Below are 16,243 nucleotides of genomic sequence, written 5' to 3' on the forward strand. Positions count from 1 at the left end.
ATTAAAGAAGTGAAGTTGCCTTTACATGCTTAAGCTGTTAATTTATCCATTGCATGGGTGGACCTTATCCTTATCAATCATCCAGACATTTGCCCCCCCTGAGAGATTTTGCAGGAGCCGCCACTGGGTTCGACTGAACCCCATTGGCGCCTTGTGAGGTCGAAGACAGACGGACCACTTTATGCGGTCCTTGTTAGGCAAATATCCATGTATCTCCATTCCTCGCCCCAGGCAGTGTGTGGGTATCCCTCATAATCGGAGTCTTTGGGTTGTGGTAATGCCCACACTGGGCGTCGGGACTACAGATGCACGCGGGTGGAGGCTTGAAGATGTTCTCAATCTGCCTTTCTTTCCACTGTAGTTGATCCTTCACTGTCTTTTCTTTTTCTCTTCTGCTAATCAGTGTCTTTGCGCTCTTCATTCACTCCAATTTACGGAAAGATCCAATCATAATGATATAGGTGATGACATCTTATGATAGTAAATTATGGATGACTGTATTTATACTGCTTGTCCACAAGCTGTAAAGCAACACATCAAAAACTGGACAATACTTATTTACTTAGATCATAATTACTAATTTTATGTAAGTATGTTAAATATTGATTAATAATCCGAATTTTTATTTTATTCAGAATCAATAAAAAAAATACAGATATATCGTATCCTGTGACTGTTCGTTATAAAGTATATATTTTTTTGTATTGCCAATTTCTTTTTCAAGAGAGAATGAAGCTTTTAAAAACAAGTTAGGAGTCGAAAGGATGAATTGGGAACTATTGCAGGAACAAAATAACTGTAATTCATTCCAAGAGACTTCTCTACAATAGTTTAATTCAAAATGTCGCAAACAAAATGTAAAAGAAATTGTGTGAATTTGAAAGCAACATATTTTTTTTGTTTTATATTTTTATTATTTTATTATTTCCCTTCTACGTGACTTTACCGAAAGAACCAAGAATATGAATCTCTGCAGTCACTAAAGCTTTAAATCAGCAATATACATCAACTCGCATCTTATAATTTAAAAATATATATTTAAAAAAATATTTTATTAAATGTGGCCAAATGGGTTGAGATATGCACATGCTGTTTGTTCTTATGTACAAAAGGACATTCCCAAACGTATCTTGCCCATGCGTTTAAAAGCCACTGGCTTCAACAAATTATTCCAGTCGGGACAATAGCACCACATACCACAATATGCCCCATCGTGTGCTCAAAATAGGCCGCTCTGGGTTATCTTAATTATTAAGCGAGCAGAATTAGAATCTTTTTTTAGACTAAAAATTGTATTCATACTTGAGGAATCCGATGAGCTGTGAAGCTCTTTTTCACAGATGGCCAGCAGCAGAGCAAATACATTTCAACATTTGCAATGTTAACATATGCATTCTTACTCTTTGGTTCTTTCGGTAAAGTCAAGTAGGTTTATTTTATTTTATACCTACGTGACTTTACCGAAATAACCAAAGAGTATGCATTCCTGCAGCCACGAAAGCTTCAAATCAAGATATGCATTCTTGTTTGGCATAACCTAAAGCATTTAACAAATGCCAAATTGATGGAGAGACCCAGGAGTGTGGCGTGGTAGCCCGACCTCGTCCATGGACTATTTCTGTACAGCGGCATGAAATGTAATCGCATTTAGACTCCATATAACTCCACATTGCGCTGTCACATCAAGCACCTTACGCTGCATCGTGTCGCTGAGATGCGACGTACGTTGTTGCTGCATCTTGTCGCTTGCTGGGCAGTGAATAGGGCGAGGGGGGGAGGTCACTTGCAGACAGAGACACAGCAGCCTCGGCTGTTGCAGACACGGGGAAGGACACGGAGACACGGACAACGCAGAGACAGAGACACGGAGAGCGGGGACAGAGACACGGAGAGCGGGGACAGAGACACGGCCGAGCGTAGCGTCAGTCGCGTGTTGTCTGTCTCCGCAGCCGGCAGGGCGCGTCCACGGTGAGCCGAGTGGGGCCCGCGGACACGGCGCCGACTCGAGGCCGACTCGCAGTCTCCGTGTAGACGTCGTCGTAGGGAGAGAGACACACAGAGACACACACAGACACACACAGTGAGACACACAGAGACAGACACAGAGACATACACAGACACAGTGACACACACAGACACAGTGACACACACAGACACAGAGACATACACAGACACAGAGACACACACAGTGAGACACACAGACACAGAGACATACACAGACACAGAGACATACACAGACACAGTGACACACACAGACACAGTGACACACACAGACACAGTGACACACACATACACACACAGACACAGTGACACACACAGAGACAGACACAGTGACACACACAGACACAGTGACACACACAGAGACAGACACAGTGAGACACACAGTGAGACACACAGAGACACACACAGTGACAGACACAGTGAGAGACACAGTGAGACACAGAGACACAGACACAGTGACACACACAGACACAGTGACACACACAGACACACACAGACACACACAGACACAGAGACACACACAGAGACACACACAGTGACAGACACAGAGACACACACAGTGACACAGTGACACACACAGTGACACACACAGAGACACACACAGTGACAGACACAGTGAGACACAGAGACACAGACACAGTGACACACACAGACACACACAGACACAGTGACACACACAGACACACACAGACACAAAGACACACACAGAGACACACACAGTGACAGACACAGACACACACAGTGACACAGTGACACACACAGTGACACACACAGAGACACACACAGTGACAGACACAGTGAGACACAGAGACACAGACACAGTGACACACACAGACACACACAGACACAGAGACACACACAGAGACACACACAGTGACAGACACAGAGACACACACAGTGACACAGTGACACACACAGTGACACACACAGAGACACACACAGTGACAGACACAGTGAGACACAGACACAGTGACACACACAGACACACACAGACACAGTGACACACACAGACACACACAGACACACACACAGAGACACACACAGTGACAGACACAGAGACACACACAGTGACACAGTGACACACACAGTGACACACACAGAGACACACACAGTGACAGACACAGTGAGACACAGACACAGTGACACACACAGACACACACAGACACAGTGACACACACAGACACACACAGACACACACACAGAGACACACACAGTGACAGACACAGAGACACACACAGTGACACAGTGACACACACAGTGACACACACAGAGACACACACAGTGACAGACACAGTGAGACACAGAGACACAGACACAGTGACACACACAGACACAGTGACACACACAGACACACACAGACACAGAGACACACACAGAGACACACACAGTGACAGACACAGTGACACACACAGTGACACACACAGACACAGAGACAGACACAGTGACACACACAGACACAGTGACACACACAGTGACAGACACAGTGACACACACACACAGTGACACACACAGACACACACAGTAACACACAGTGACACACACAGACACGTACAGAGACACACACAGTGACACACAGAGACACACACAGTGACAGACACAGTGACACACACAGACACAGTGACACACACAGTGACACACAGACACAGTGACACACAGACACGTACAGAGACACAGAGACAGATACAGTAACACACAGACACGTACAGAGACGGAGAGACACACAGAGAGACACAGTAACACACAGACACGTACAGAGACATAGAGACAAACAGTAACACACACAGACACGTAAAGAGACATAGAGAGACACAGTAACACACAGACACGTACAGAGACACAGTAATACACACAGACACGTACAGAGACACAGAGAGAGAGAAACAGTAACACACAGACGCGTACAGAGACAGAGAGAGACACAGTAATACACATAGACAAGTACAGAGACAATAATACACACAGACACGTACAGAGACACCTAGAGAGACAAACAGTAATACACAGACACGTACAGAGACAGTAATACACAGACACGTACAGAGAAACACAGATACATAAACACACTAATACAGATGTAATACAGAAACGTACAGAGATCCGTAGACATTCATACAGAGGGACAGAAACAGTGAGACGGAGAGAGACGAGTATACGAACTCTTGAGATTTGTAGATAGAAAGATACACAGATAAGACATAGCCACAGATACAGACAGAGATACACAAAGGGGCCGTCCATAAATGACGTCACGCACCCAAGGGGGGGGGGGTGTCAGCCACATTAAATACGCACTACAATGACAATAGTTTAAAGCGATTGAAGCATGTTTTATTTTTGGGGGAGGGGGGGCAGAGAGACAGATGTACATGGATTGACTGGAATACCGGAACGGAAATCGACGTTTTTTTAAAACGATTCAATGCTCGATTAAACGGGAATCGACGGGGTTTTAACGATACCAAGCTTAATCCATGCTTGATCCATGCTCGAACATTTTTGGAATCGCTACAGTGATTCCTGCGGCGTGCTTTTCTGGGTCTAAAGAGACGATTTGTGGATCAAAAAAGCCCATATTAGTAACGCCCCTTTGACGCTGATTGGCTTGCTTCAACATTAACATAATTAATCATTAATTCGGTCGCGTGTTTTATTCTGCGTGGTGCTCGATAAAAATGTTCACTGGCACGTTGAACAGAGCTGCCCCCGGCCGCGTCGCGATCCCCGGCCCCGTTGCGATCCCCGGCCCCCGACCAGGACGGTGGAGCCCGGACGGGACGGCATCACTCGCCTGGTCCCGGCGGGTTCCAGGTGGAGTTGGCTGTCTCCGGCTCCGTGCTGCATCCTCTCGCCACATGCCCCTCTCAGCGCGGTGTTATAGAGGCTGCTGCCAGCGGCGTGGCGGCTGGTCGAGCCCCTGGTATCTCTGCTCCGCCAGCCCCCGGATCGCCGCGTAGACCTCCTGCAGCAATGGCTCCGGCTCAGACGCTGGAGGTCCGATCCCAGCTGCCACATAGGCAGCCTGCGGCGACGGTGCAGGTTCGGCGATTGGCGTCGCTGGTCCCGGTAGCGCCGCGGTAATTGCCCGGCTGCTCCCCTCCGCCGCGCCAGCCACCTGGCCCACGGGTAGTGCCCGGCCCATGACCTGTTAATGAGCTTGTAGGATCCGGGCGGCCCACAGCGAGGTACGTTCTTCTGGCGTCACCACCGGCATTACAATGCCGGCGCGGCAAGCGTAGGCAATGTGGTGCTCAACCACGAGGTTCTCGAGCGCCTCGTCAGCCAGGTGAGGGAAAGCCCTCCTCTCCAACACGAGCAGCGCACCCCTGTAGGCTAAAGGGGGCTCTCTATCCCCCCGCTGGTGGTCCTGGAACCGTCTACAGGCGCCCTCAGCTGGGCAGTAGATCTCCCCCAAAGCCTCGTAGGCTGCCTGTAGCGTGGTCTTGGAAGGTGTAAGAGGCGAGCGCATCGTCATCTAGAACGGATGGCAATGCTCATAGCGCCTCTTCATCCGACCATTCGAGAGCGTGGATGGCAGCCTCGAATCGGCGGACGAACGCCTCCCAATCACCTCCCTCGGCCACGAATTTTTCGAATGGCCCCAGCCGGCGCGCCCTGCTCCCCCTGTTGGGTGTTTAGCCCTGGCGGCTTTGGCCGGAGCAGCGGCGGTGGCTGGCGTGACGAGGCTGGTTGCGGCTCATGCCCGGCTGGCTGATCGGCCTCCAGGTCCCGTGGCGCCTCCTCCCGTAGTACGAGTGGGAGAGGGGGTCCCGGCGCCGGCGGGCCCCCCATAGGGAGCGGACGCAGTAGCTCCTGGAGTGCCTTCTCCACGCAGGCCATGCGGTCCTCCATGGGGTCCTCCATGGGGTTCTCCATGGGGTCCGGGCCCCCTGCTGCTGCTCCTGGTAGCAGGCGCCCTTGTTGCCCTGGACGTGGAGGATCCACGGCCCCTGCTTCCTCTTCTGTTGACTCTCTTCCGCGGAGGTTCTTCCTTGTAGCCATTGTCGATCCCACCGCTGCCACCAGATGTAAAGGAGAGCCGACACAAGGTTGCAGGGGGTTCGTCTTTTATTCCTTCTCCCAGTCCACACTCGTCCCCAGCCTTCTCGATACGGTTCCCACCAATTCTCCCTCTTTTTCCCGCCCGTTCTCTCTTATATCTCCTCACCTGCTCCTTCCCCTGTCACCGTCCCACTCCCCCTTCCTTTTGGTGGGAATCCTTCCCCTGACATCCCTTACACTGCACCTTTTGGCGTCCTCTGGTCTGACACCGTTTTGAGACTAGGCTCAAAAGAAAGCTGTCTCTGGTGTGGACCAATCAGTTTCAAAGACAATGCATATATTATCAGAGTATGTTTTTTGTTTGCATTATGACCACAAGTATTGTGGTTAATGCAGACATGATTCCTTGTGAAAGGTTTCAGTTTGGTGTTTTAACATCTCAACACCTGTTTTGTTGCCAGAAAAAAAGGGGAAAATATATTCTCACAAGTTCAACATGCATGCGTACTAATATTTGTGGACTAATCTGCGATTAATGAACGATAGCAGTCCTCAGCAGCAGCCAGGCGTCTGCCTCATATGCAAAACAAGACGATTCCCTACAACATGAGTACAATAGGAACGCCACGGTGGCAAGACGTTAACTACCTCGTCTGGTATGCAGGAGGTCTTGGGTTCGATCCCAATCCTGACAATGCATGCTGTCTATTTAGAGTTTGTGTCTCTCTCTTTCCCCCCGTGGTCGTTTGGGTTTTTTTCTTCGGGTCTTCCGGTTTTTCCTCTTTACATTTAGAATCTTTATATTTAGAATCAACGTGCGTTTAAGGGTATTTGGCTGCTATAAATTTCCACGTGATGATAAGCCACTTACTTGAGCTATCATTTTTGATAGGTCGCTTCTGAAAAAGAGCGATCTGGCTACAAATCATAAAACTATCTAGATTTGAAGCTTTTGTGACTGCAGGAATCCATACTGTCTGGTTCTTTTGGTAAAGTCACGTAGGTATAAAATAAAATTAAAATAAATCACGACGTTTCGATTGCAACATAAGCAATCATCATCAGGTGGGAAAACCACAGCAATAATTTTTTTTGCTGAAGTGGGAGAGAGATGCCGTGGTAAGAGGTTATATAGGTAAGAGAGGGGGGAGGGGGAAGTGAGGGGGGTAGGGGGAGGGGAGCGTTGCGTGGACGCTAGGAGAGGGACGTGATGCTGGACGGGGGGGGGGGGTAGTGAGCGGGACTGGAAGTGGGAGGCTGAGAGAGCTGGGGATGTGCAGGAGGAGGGGGTAGCAACAACCACGCCACTGCAGCAACAATGCCAATGCAGCAGCAATGCCAAACGCTGGGGATGCAATTAACTCGGCAAAATAGACTAGTGCCCGGCAAATATGATGGAACAACCATAAACAGTTAATGTTTTACCTGGTTAATAACATCCTTCCAATAATTGCTCAATTTGTATCCATCTTCTTGGTTGAAGTTATCTCTATGTTTATATATCTGGATGGCTTCATGAACAAACCTTTAATAGTAGCCCAAAGGTTTGCAGAGTACCTTGGTCTCGGAAAAAACAATATCATGAGAGCCCACAGTGTTATAGCAATGGTCAGCTACGGCAGAGGAATTGGTTCTGCCGTGTTTCAGATCTGCCTTGTGCTCGCGGACATGGTCCGAGAAATGTCGTTTTGTTTCCCCAATGTAACAGCCACCGTAGGTGCAACTTAGTTTGTAGACTCCAGGATATTGCATGTCAGGAATGACATCCTTCACAGATGGGATTAGATCACGGATTTTGTGTATTGTACTGAATCGGACCTGGATCTTGTGTTTGTTTAAGATTTTGGAAATCTTTTGGTCACACCTGCTATGTATGGTAACGTGATGGTTTTGATCGGCTTCTCAGGGGGTTTCTCCATGGTTGGAAAAACAGCTTTGCGAATAATGCGGTCTGAGCACCCATTCATCTTGAGGGCCTGGTGTATGTGTTCCAGCTAACTGGCTAGGTGGTGTTGGTTGGAAATGCAATGGGCCCTATGGTGTAGTGTTTTGATGATGGAATTCTTCTGTTCCGGATGGTGGTGGGAATCAGGTTTCAGATAGAAATCTGTGTGGGTGGCTTTCCTGTAGACAGAGTGTCCCAATGAGCCATCAAGTCTCTTCTCAAATAAAACATCCAGGAAGGGTAGCTTACCATTCTTCTCTACTTCCATGGTGAATTTAATGGATGGTCTATTTTAACTGAGAGACAAAAGGTGGCCGATTGTGGTTGCTGCTAGCTATGCCACCCCCTCTTGTGTCGTGCCGACTTTCATAAGATCCTCGCTAACAGCACCTGCATTTGCCCCATCAGTCTGCATTTGCGCATGTACAATAGTAAACGTGTGTGTGTATATACATCTAATTAGATCTTAGAATGTCTGTTTTTTGTTCCTCAGATGTCCTCATATATGGAATGTCCGGTCATCAAACAAGAAGACAAAGAGAGTGCATGCTCTGGGATGTGTCCTGACTTGACTGTTAAATACGAAGATGCTGCTGGTGAGAAAACACTTTAAAGCCCTTGGCAATAGTCAAAATATGAATCATCATTGCAGGAACAACAATTGCTGCTGCTGCAATTGTGATCCCAAATGAGTAATTTGCAGGAATAGTGGCAAGGTGTTAACTACCTCACCTGGTATACAGGAAGGTAGTGGGTTCGATCCTGACCCTGACGCCTACTATATATTTTTGGAGTTTGCGTGTTCTCCCCGTGGTCACATGCATTTTTCTCCGGGTCCTCTGATTTTCCCTCCACATTTCAAAACATGCGTTCAGAGTATTTGGTTGCTATAAATTTTCACGTGATAAACCACTTCGTTGAGCTACCATTTGTAGCCAGGTTGCTTCTGAAAATATGGTATATAGCTCAGTGGACCTTACCCGGTAAAATAAAAAAGCATTTATGTATTTTGATAATTGGTTTTTTACCCTTCTATCTGGCAACAAACTGACACCTTTTTTTTACAAGGAGTTATGTTTACATAGACCACAATACCTGCGGTCATAATGCAAACAAAAACATAACTCTGATAATGTGCACTGTCCTTGAAGTTGATTGGTCCACACCCGAGACAGCTTGCCTTAGAGCCTAGTCTCACATGGCTTGGACCAGATGACGCCAAAAGGCGCACAACTCAAAGACAATGCACCATCAGAGTATGAGAGCTCGGGGTAAGCATTTACATCATTGGAACCTCATTTGCCAGTAAAAAATATGATAATTGTTTTTTTACCCTTCTATCTGGCAACAAAACTGACACCTATTTTATTACAAGGAGTCATGTTTACATAGACCACAATACCTGCGGTCATAATGCAAACAAAAAAATAACTCTGATAATGTGCACTGTCCTTGAAGTTGATTGGTCCACACCCGAGACAGCTTTCCTTAGAGCCTAGTCTCACATGGGTTGGACCAGATGACGCCAAAAGTCGCACAACTCAAAGACAATGCACCATCAGAGTATGAGAGCTCGGTGTAAGAATTTACACCATTGGAACCTCATTTGCTAGTAGAAAATATAATTGGTTTTTTACCCTTCTATCTGGCAACAAAACTGACACCTTTTTTTACAAGGAGTCATGTTTACATAGACCACAATACCTGCGGTCATAATGCAAACAAAAAACATAACTCTGATAATGTGCACTGTCCTTGAAGTTGATTGGTCCACACCCGAGACAGCTTTCCTTAGAGCCTAGTCTCACATGGGTTGGACCAGATGACGCCAAAAGGCGCACAACTCAAAGACAATGCACCATCAGGGTGCGCCTTTTGGCCTCATCTGGTCCAACCCATGTGATCACGTAAATATAACTAGCATGGTTTTTTTAAAAGTGACAAACCTTACTAATTGGTTGTGTCGGGTGGTGGTGGGTTTAATGACACATTCATATTTGCACCATTTAACCCAAATAAAACCTCTTATAGTTTTATACATCAAAGACAAATGTTAAAGAGAAGCCACAGTGCTACTGTGGTCATGCGACTAAAACTATGAACCACATCGTAAATCACTGTTGTCTGCACTCCTTCAACGGAGGAGTGGAAAACTAAGCAAACATTCTCTAGAAGCCCTCTCATGGACACCAGACCTCGGCATTGACATTCAGCTCCCCGGACACATTGCCAGATGCAGTCATAGAATTGCAGAAGCAAAGTGACATGAATTGTCTAACTATATTTTGCTCAAACACCAGAGATTTTTTTCCTGAATAAGCAGACGATCCTTTCTGTTCTGAATAGTTGAAGTGTCTTTTTTGAGTAACGGTACTTGAAAGCACACATGCAGACAGACACGGGTGCAACAAACTATTTCAACAGAGGAGGGGGGGGGCTACGCAAGATCCAACTGTGGACCCCCTCCTTTCTCCTGACTCATTTTTACTGAAATTGCTACGGATGGTTTTTAACCCTGTGTATAATAATATGTAGGCTCTAACTACATTATTGTGTATTGAGATTTAGATGAAGACAGTCTGCAAGTGAGAGTATTACTAAAAATATTTAAAGGTAACAATATTCACAATTAAGTTATCCTGCGTCTTGGTTTTCATGCACATGTTAGTTAGTAAGAAACCCTGATGGTGTTCAGTCACAAACATCAGCAGTAGCGGCTACTAGATTTTATGCCGTGTGTATTTTTCGGAAATATTTTTTCATTTGTAACTATGTTTTATAGACATTTATGGTTAATTGTTGGAATGAAAAAAAATATATTTTACTTGTTTATCTGTTGATTCGGGGGCCCCCCTTGTGACCAACTGGGACCCTTTGCGTCGAATAACGCTGCCACATAATCCCCCCCCCCCCCCATGATTGCTCACCTGTGCAGACCCACATCAAGGCCATAACTGATCAAAAATATATAAATATATATTCCCACAACAAGCAAAATGCTGACACACGCCAGGGTTGTAACCGATACAATATTTACGCGACAACTCGTGATGTCATTCATAATAGATTTTTGGGTCAGATCGCTTGATAAAAATGTGTGTCGTGCACCCTCCAACACCTGAGACAGCCAATTAATAATGCTATCACGTGGTTGAACAAACGAGCCAGCTTGTTACTGCTTCAGCACCCCACCGGTGTGTGGTTGGAGAGCGATCCACACAGACATTGAACAGTTGGCTACGGACCTTTTAGCTGGTAGTGACAGCCAGCATCATCGGGCAGTTGCCAAAATTGGCAACTGATACATGTGAACTGTTCTCCAACACACCAGTGTGCAGAAGCAGTAATAAAATGGCACGTTTGTTCATCCGCACAGCACTCGACAACAACTGTGATGAACAGGCTGGAGGTTAAAGTGAAATCGTCGCCGTTGTTCAGATTCTAGATTTGAAGCTTTCGTGACTGCAAGGATTCATACTCTTAGGTTTTTCGGTAAAGTCACGTAGGGAAAAAATAAATAATTTTAAATAATAGAAATAATAATAGAAATAAAATAATAAATCACGACACAAGTCTCCGTCATCAGGTGGGACCGTCACAGCTAGATTCACTTATTATTTCTATTATTTTGAATTTTTTACCTACGTGACTTTACCGAAAACCTAAGAGTATGTTGTTCAGATTACCTAAAACAACAAAATCGGTCCAGACCAGCACATGAGTTTAACGGTTCTGCTTTTAAATACATATTTGCTACTTCACTGGAATTGAAAGCACAAGTCCAACTATGGCAACACATTGATAATTCCAATTATTAATGGGTGGAACGTCCCTCTCCAACCTGTGTGGCTGCCTTTTTATGTAATAGAATAGTTGCCCATCAAAGTCCGTGGTGTATTTTCTAAATTACAGCTCTAGATCTGAATATCGTTAAGGTTGAAGAAGGCAGCGATTATTCAGAGGGGACAGCGGATTTCCACGATGGACGTCCGGCCACTCCAGAACTGAACTTGACCACCAAGGTGGAGGTGTGGGCGGACGACGTAAAAAAATTCATCCAGGTGGAGTTGTTGGAGGAGGACACTGGTCAAGGTGATTCTCCGTTTGAGTGCATCGTCGACCAACGTGCATAATGTGCAGCCTGTACACACGATCCACTCGCACCAAATGCGCACCGCACTAATTGCACACAAACACACAAAAACTTTCACTACTCTTCCCGCCGACTGGACAGCGCGTACATGAAGAATGCTCTCTAAAGAGCCTATTAATATTATTTTTGTTATGCTTGTTTACCCAGGAAAGCCTCGCTGAGTCTCAAGACTCTTTTACAGGAGGGTTGTGCTAAGTTCTACAGTAGGGGGGGGATGATGTTGTTACTGCTGCTGTGTGTGATCTCAGTTGGACATTGGTGAAAAAGGGCTTCATAGCTGATCGGATTCCTCCAGTATAAATACATATTTAGATTCAATTGTGTAATTTTCAGGTACATTTTTCAGCATTGGGATGTTTTGGCCAATACCAGTTGCATTGTGTGGGTTTTGTTTTGTCATGTGCGAAAACCGGAGCTCTAGATCTGCCACCAACAGTTACTTGCACGTAGGACAGGCATTCATAGAGAATGTTTAGAGCTGGTATAGGACAGATTCCAATTTTTTTTTTAAATACCCATAGCCAGGTGAAGTCATCTGTGACCGCGCTGAACTCATCAGTGATCAAGGCTCAGGCTCGGTCAAATATGGCACCAATATGGTTGCTAATGGAAGTGCTGTTGTGTTTTTCAGACGGTTAAATTGCAGGCACAATTAGCTCTTATAAAAGAGGCTTACATCCACATATATATGAGCTCTGAACAAAAAAAAACGAGAATCAAGCTGGCAACGAATTTGTGCTCTTGAATTTGGCTTTCTAAATGGCATCTGTGCTGGTTTAAATCTACTGCTGTAAATAAATACATGACGTGTGATTAATTGTTTTTTTTAACACCCAAGACTCAAAGGGCTCTTCTTGGACAATGTTTATCATTCTTAACAGGAGGGTTTGTAACTGCCTCGTATATTTACATGTAAGTATTTCCACTTGTGAAAGACATTTGTGTGGGTATTTTACAGTTCTAGAGTCAACGACGGTTCAAGTTGAAGAAACCAGTGAGAGGCCAGAGGAGATGGGGAATTCCTGCGGACGTGCTGACACGTCGGACCGGAATTTCATTGAGGTGGAGCTGTCGGAGGAGGACATTGCTGAAGGTGAGTCTTTACCCTTGATCGCATCGTTGAGAAAAAAAATGCGATCATCCCCTATTGTTTTTATTGCAACCATATGCCCAGACGTTGCGACCATTGGGAGCCGTGCCACAAGACGAAGACGTTTTTCTTACGCAAAACTTATCCCGTCAGTGTGATTAGCGTGCTTCGTGTCAAAGAACGGTTCCAAAATTAAGGCTCATTCCTCGTGCGCTCCATTTAGATAGCCCTGTTCTCAAACAACCTTTGGTGACGAAGCTAAATCATTTATAAGAACAAGGACTCCTGTGGTTGGACCAACCCAGGAAACAGTGGTCAGCCCTAAATACACTGCAGAAAAGGGGATGGAAATGTGGTCCCCTTATCTTATGTAGATTTATATAGCAGTGCCATAATGCAAGGTGTTTTACAACAGTTGTAAAATTGTACCTTAGATGATAGTGGTTGACATAAAGGATGAGGTTGTTAAAAGTGGTGATGGAGCTATGGTGCCAGCAGGACAGGTGGGAGTGGTTAAGGAGTGGTTGGGGTAGTGATTTGGGTTAGTGATAGGGGTGGGGGTAGTGATAGAGGTTGGGGTAATGGCAATGGTAGTGATAGGGGTTGGTGCAGTGATGCGGGTTGGGGTAGTGATGGGGGTTGGGGTAGTGATGGGGGTTGGGGTAGGCCTGGACATAGCTGGGGGTCAGGGAGTAGCAGTCGCAGGATTGGCTAGGGAGAGGAAATGAGTCACCAGAGCCAGACTTCGGATCACATGATCCAACACTGCCCGTACCGCTGATTCATGGGAAATATCACCGAGATCCAGCAAGCCTCCAATGATGCTATAGATTAGCTTAATAACCTCCATATACAAGCAAATGCAAACCTAAGGTGTTACCATTGCTGTTTCTGCTGCTTATTTTTCTCGCATCACTTAGTTGAACCCTCCCATTTGCATTTTTAACCATGTCTGGCATACGAAGCAAAGGAAATGGAACTCCTGTGTGAGGAGTGCGGGAAGGGAGGAGGATGCGTCAACGCGATGAAAGACAAAGCGGAATGTGCCAGCAAGACCTCGCGAGCCTGCGGGCAGTGCGGGAAGTCGCTCGAAGGCACCACACTGCTCGTGGCGGTCGCCGCCGATGGGAGAAAGCACACGTGCGAAGAGTGTGGGAAGGCATTTGCAACGCGGTACACCTTAAAAAAACATTCCAGGATACACAGCGGAGAGTGGCCACACGTGTGTATCGAGTGTGGGAAGGGGTTCGCAACTCGCTTTGACTTGGAGAAGCACGCTAAAGTACACACCGGTGAGAAGCCACACTTGTGCAAAGAGTGCGGGAAGGGCTTTGCACATCGCTACAATTTGGAAACGCACTCCATATCGCACACCGGCGAGTGGCCGCACGTGTGCAAGGAGTGCGGGAAGGGCTTTAGGCAGCGTTCCGACTTGGAGACGCACACAAGGACGCACACCGGTGAGAAGCCGTACGTGTGCAAGGAGTGCGGCAAGGGCTTTGCGAGACGCGCCCACTTAGAGGCGCACTTCATCTCGCACACGGGCAAGTGGCGGCATGTGTGCAAGGAGTGCGGTAAGGGCTTCGCACAGCGGTCCGATTTGGACAGGCACATGAGAACGCACACGGGCGAGTGGCCCTTTGTGTGCAAGGAGTGCGGCAAGGGATTTGCGCAATGTTCAGACTTGGAGAGGCACACGAGGACGCACACGGGCGAGAAACCACACGTTTGCAAGGAGTGCGGCAAGGAGTTTTCACGGATCTACACTTTAAAGAGACATTCGGTAACGCACGCCCAAGAATGAAATTTGAAATCAATTTTTGTTGATGTTTAAAGCAATGGTGATTGTTTTTTTTTTATCCAATGCTCCTGCCCCATTGTATACTCTTAAAGAACGTATGTTTAATTATTATGCGTCTTTACCCTGGAGAGCCTCACTGAGTCTCAATATTTTGAGGGATGGTCGTGCCGTTTTTTTCATAACAGGGAGTGATTTTTCTCATCCTGATTGAGTCAATTTGCAAGTCATTTGTATTGAATCTGAATATTTATCCAATAGCTGTTACGCTTATATAGTTTCCTAGCTATGGGGAGGAAATATTGTAACCCAAAGGAATCCTATGCGTAACAGTAAAACAAAATACAAACTCCACCTAAAGAAAGGTGGGCAAGCCAGGGACTCGAAGCTCGGGACATGAGGCACAATCACGACCGCTGCACCAAACCTGTGTAATGACAGTCGAGCCGACATGTGGTGTGAGTGGACTAGTGGCCATGGGAGGTAATGACAAGAGTTTCAGCTGTGAGTGCGAAGCGACTGGTGGCTACGGGAATGATCGATAAGGGAGTGCGGTCAGGTGACGGAAGAGGACGGTAAAATTTGCTGGTGGAGCGATTGTCCAGTCAGCGAGACGGTTCGGGAAGGGGGGCTTGGCCTTGGTCTGTAAATATGGAGATTGCGCGGGAGACTTGGCTGTTGCAGTAGGATTTCCACCTGTCCAAGTGAACGTGTCTTCAATAAAGAACCATCTCAAGAATGATGTGTTAAGTTGTCTTTACACCTGTATTCAGAATGTAATGGTCCTTGCTCTTAGAGTGCAGGTAACTCTTATATGCATGTACGTTATACTTCATTCGCACCGTACATAGCCAACTGTGCTAATTGCAGGTGCGGAGGAAGGACAACACACTAAACACAAAAAGCAGTTCTAAAGAAATTAGTTTTCAATCTAGATTTAAAAGTGCATAGCTCCAGTGGCTTCCTAATATCAGAAGGAAGAGCGTTCCAGACGACCGCAGTAGCGCCTCTGAAACCGTGCGATGTGGTGGCCATCTTTGTTCGATGAGAAGACAAAAGGTGCTGCAAGGATGACCGGAGTTCACATGCTGGTTTATGCTCCTTTTCAAGTTTCATTTATTTGGTATCGCCCTGTGAGCCATGCGGCTCTTAAGTCGGGTGCAACCGCAACAAACAAAATATGAACACAGAACATATTAAAGCGACGACGCGTAACAGAAACATCCTGGAATAAACCAGCAAATATTAAAAAAAAAA

At 46.3% G+C, this 16,243-nt stretch overlaps 1 protein-coding gene across 3 annotated transcripts; it reads left to right on the forward strand.

Moving 5' to 3' along the window:
- Positions 1 to 1,780: 1,780 nt before the first annotated feature.
- LOC133358465 (zinc finger protein 239-like) lies at positions 1,781 to 15,674 on the forward strand. Of its 3 annotated transcripts, none has more exons than XM_061576765.1 (5): positions 1,781 to 1,968; positions 8,439 to 8,541; positions 11,858 to 12,037; positions 13,057 to 13,191; positions 14,154 to 15,674. In XM_061576765.1, exons 2-5 carry the CDS (start codon positions 8,439 to 8,441, stop codon positions 14,990 to 14,992), a joined length of 1,257 nt encoding a protein of 418 aa, XP_061432749.1. In that variant the 5' UTR covers positions 1,781 to 1,968; the 3' UTR covers positions 14,993 to 15,674. The 3 variants fall into 3 exon arrangements, with proteins under 3 accessions (XP_061432749.1, XP_061432750.1, XP_061432751.1); XM_061576766.1 differs by having other exon boundaries at positions 11,881 to 12,037; XM_061576767.1 differs by lacking the exon at positions 11,858 to 12,037.
- Positions 15,675 to 16,243: the final 569 nt, after the last annotated feature.

The sequence above is a fragment of the Lethenteron reissneri genome, chromosome 62, assembly GCF_015708825.2.
Source record: "Lethenteron reissneri isolate LAM-NWPU_2019-01 chromosome 62, ASM1570882v1, whole genome shotgun sequence".
Classification (NCBI taxonomy): Eukaryota; Metazoa; Chordata; class Hyperoartia; order Petromyzontiformes; family Petromyzontidae; genus Lethenteron; species Lethenteron reissneri.

Excerpts from the sequence above, each read along its gene's own strand:
- LOC133358465 (XM_061576765.1), top strand. The coding sequence starts at position 8,439 with ATGTCCTCATATATGGAATGTCCGGTCATCAAACAAGAAGACAAAGAG. Across the intron at positions 8,542-11,857 it reads TAAATACGAAGATGCTGCTG|CTCTAGATCTGAATATCGTT; the intron begins GTGAGAAAACAC and ends TCTAAATTACAG. Across the intron at positions 12,038-13,056 it reads GGAGGAGGACACTGGTCAAG|TTCTAGAGTCAACGACGGTT; the intron begins GTGATTCTCCGT and ends GGTATTTTACAG.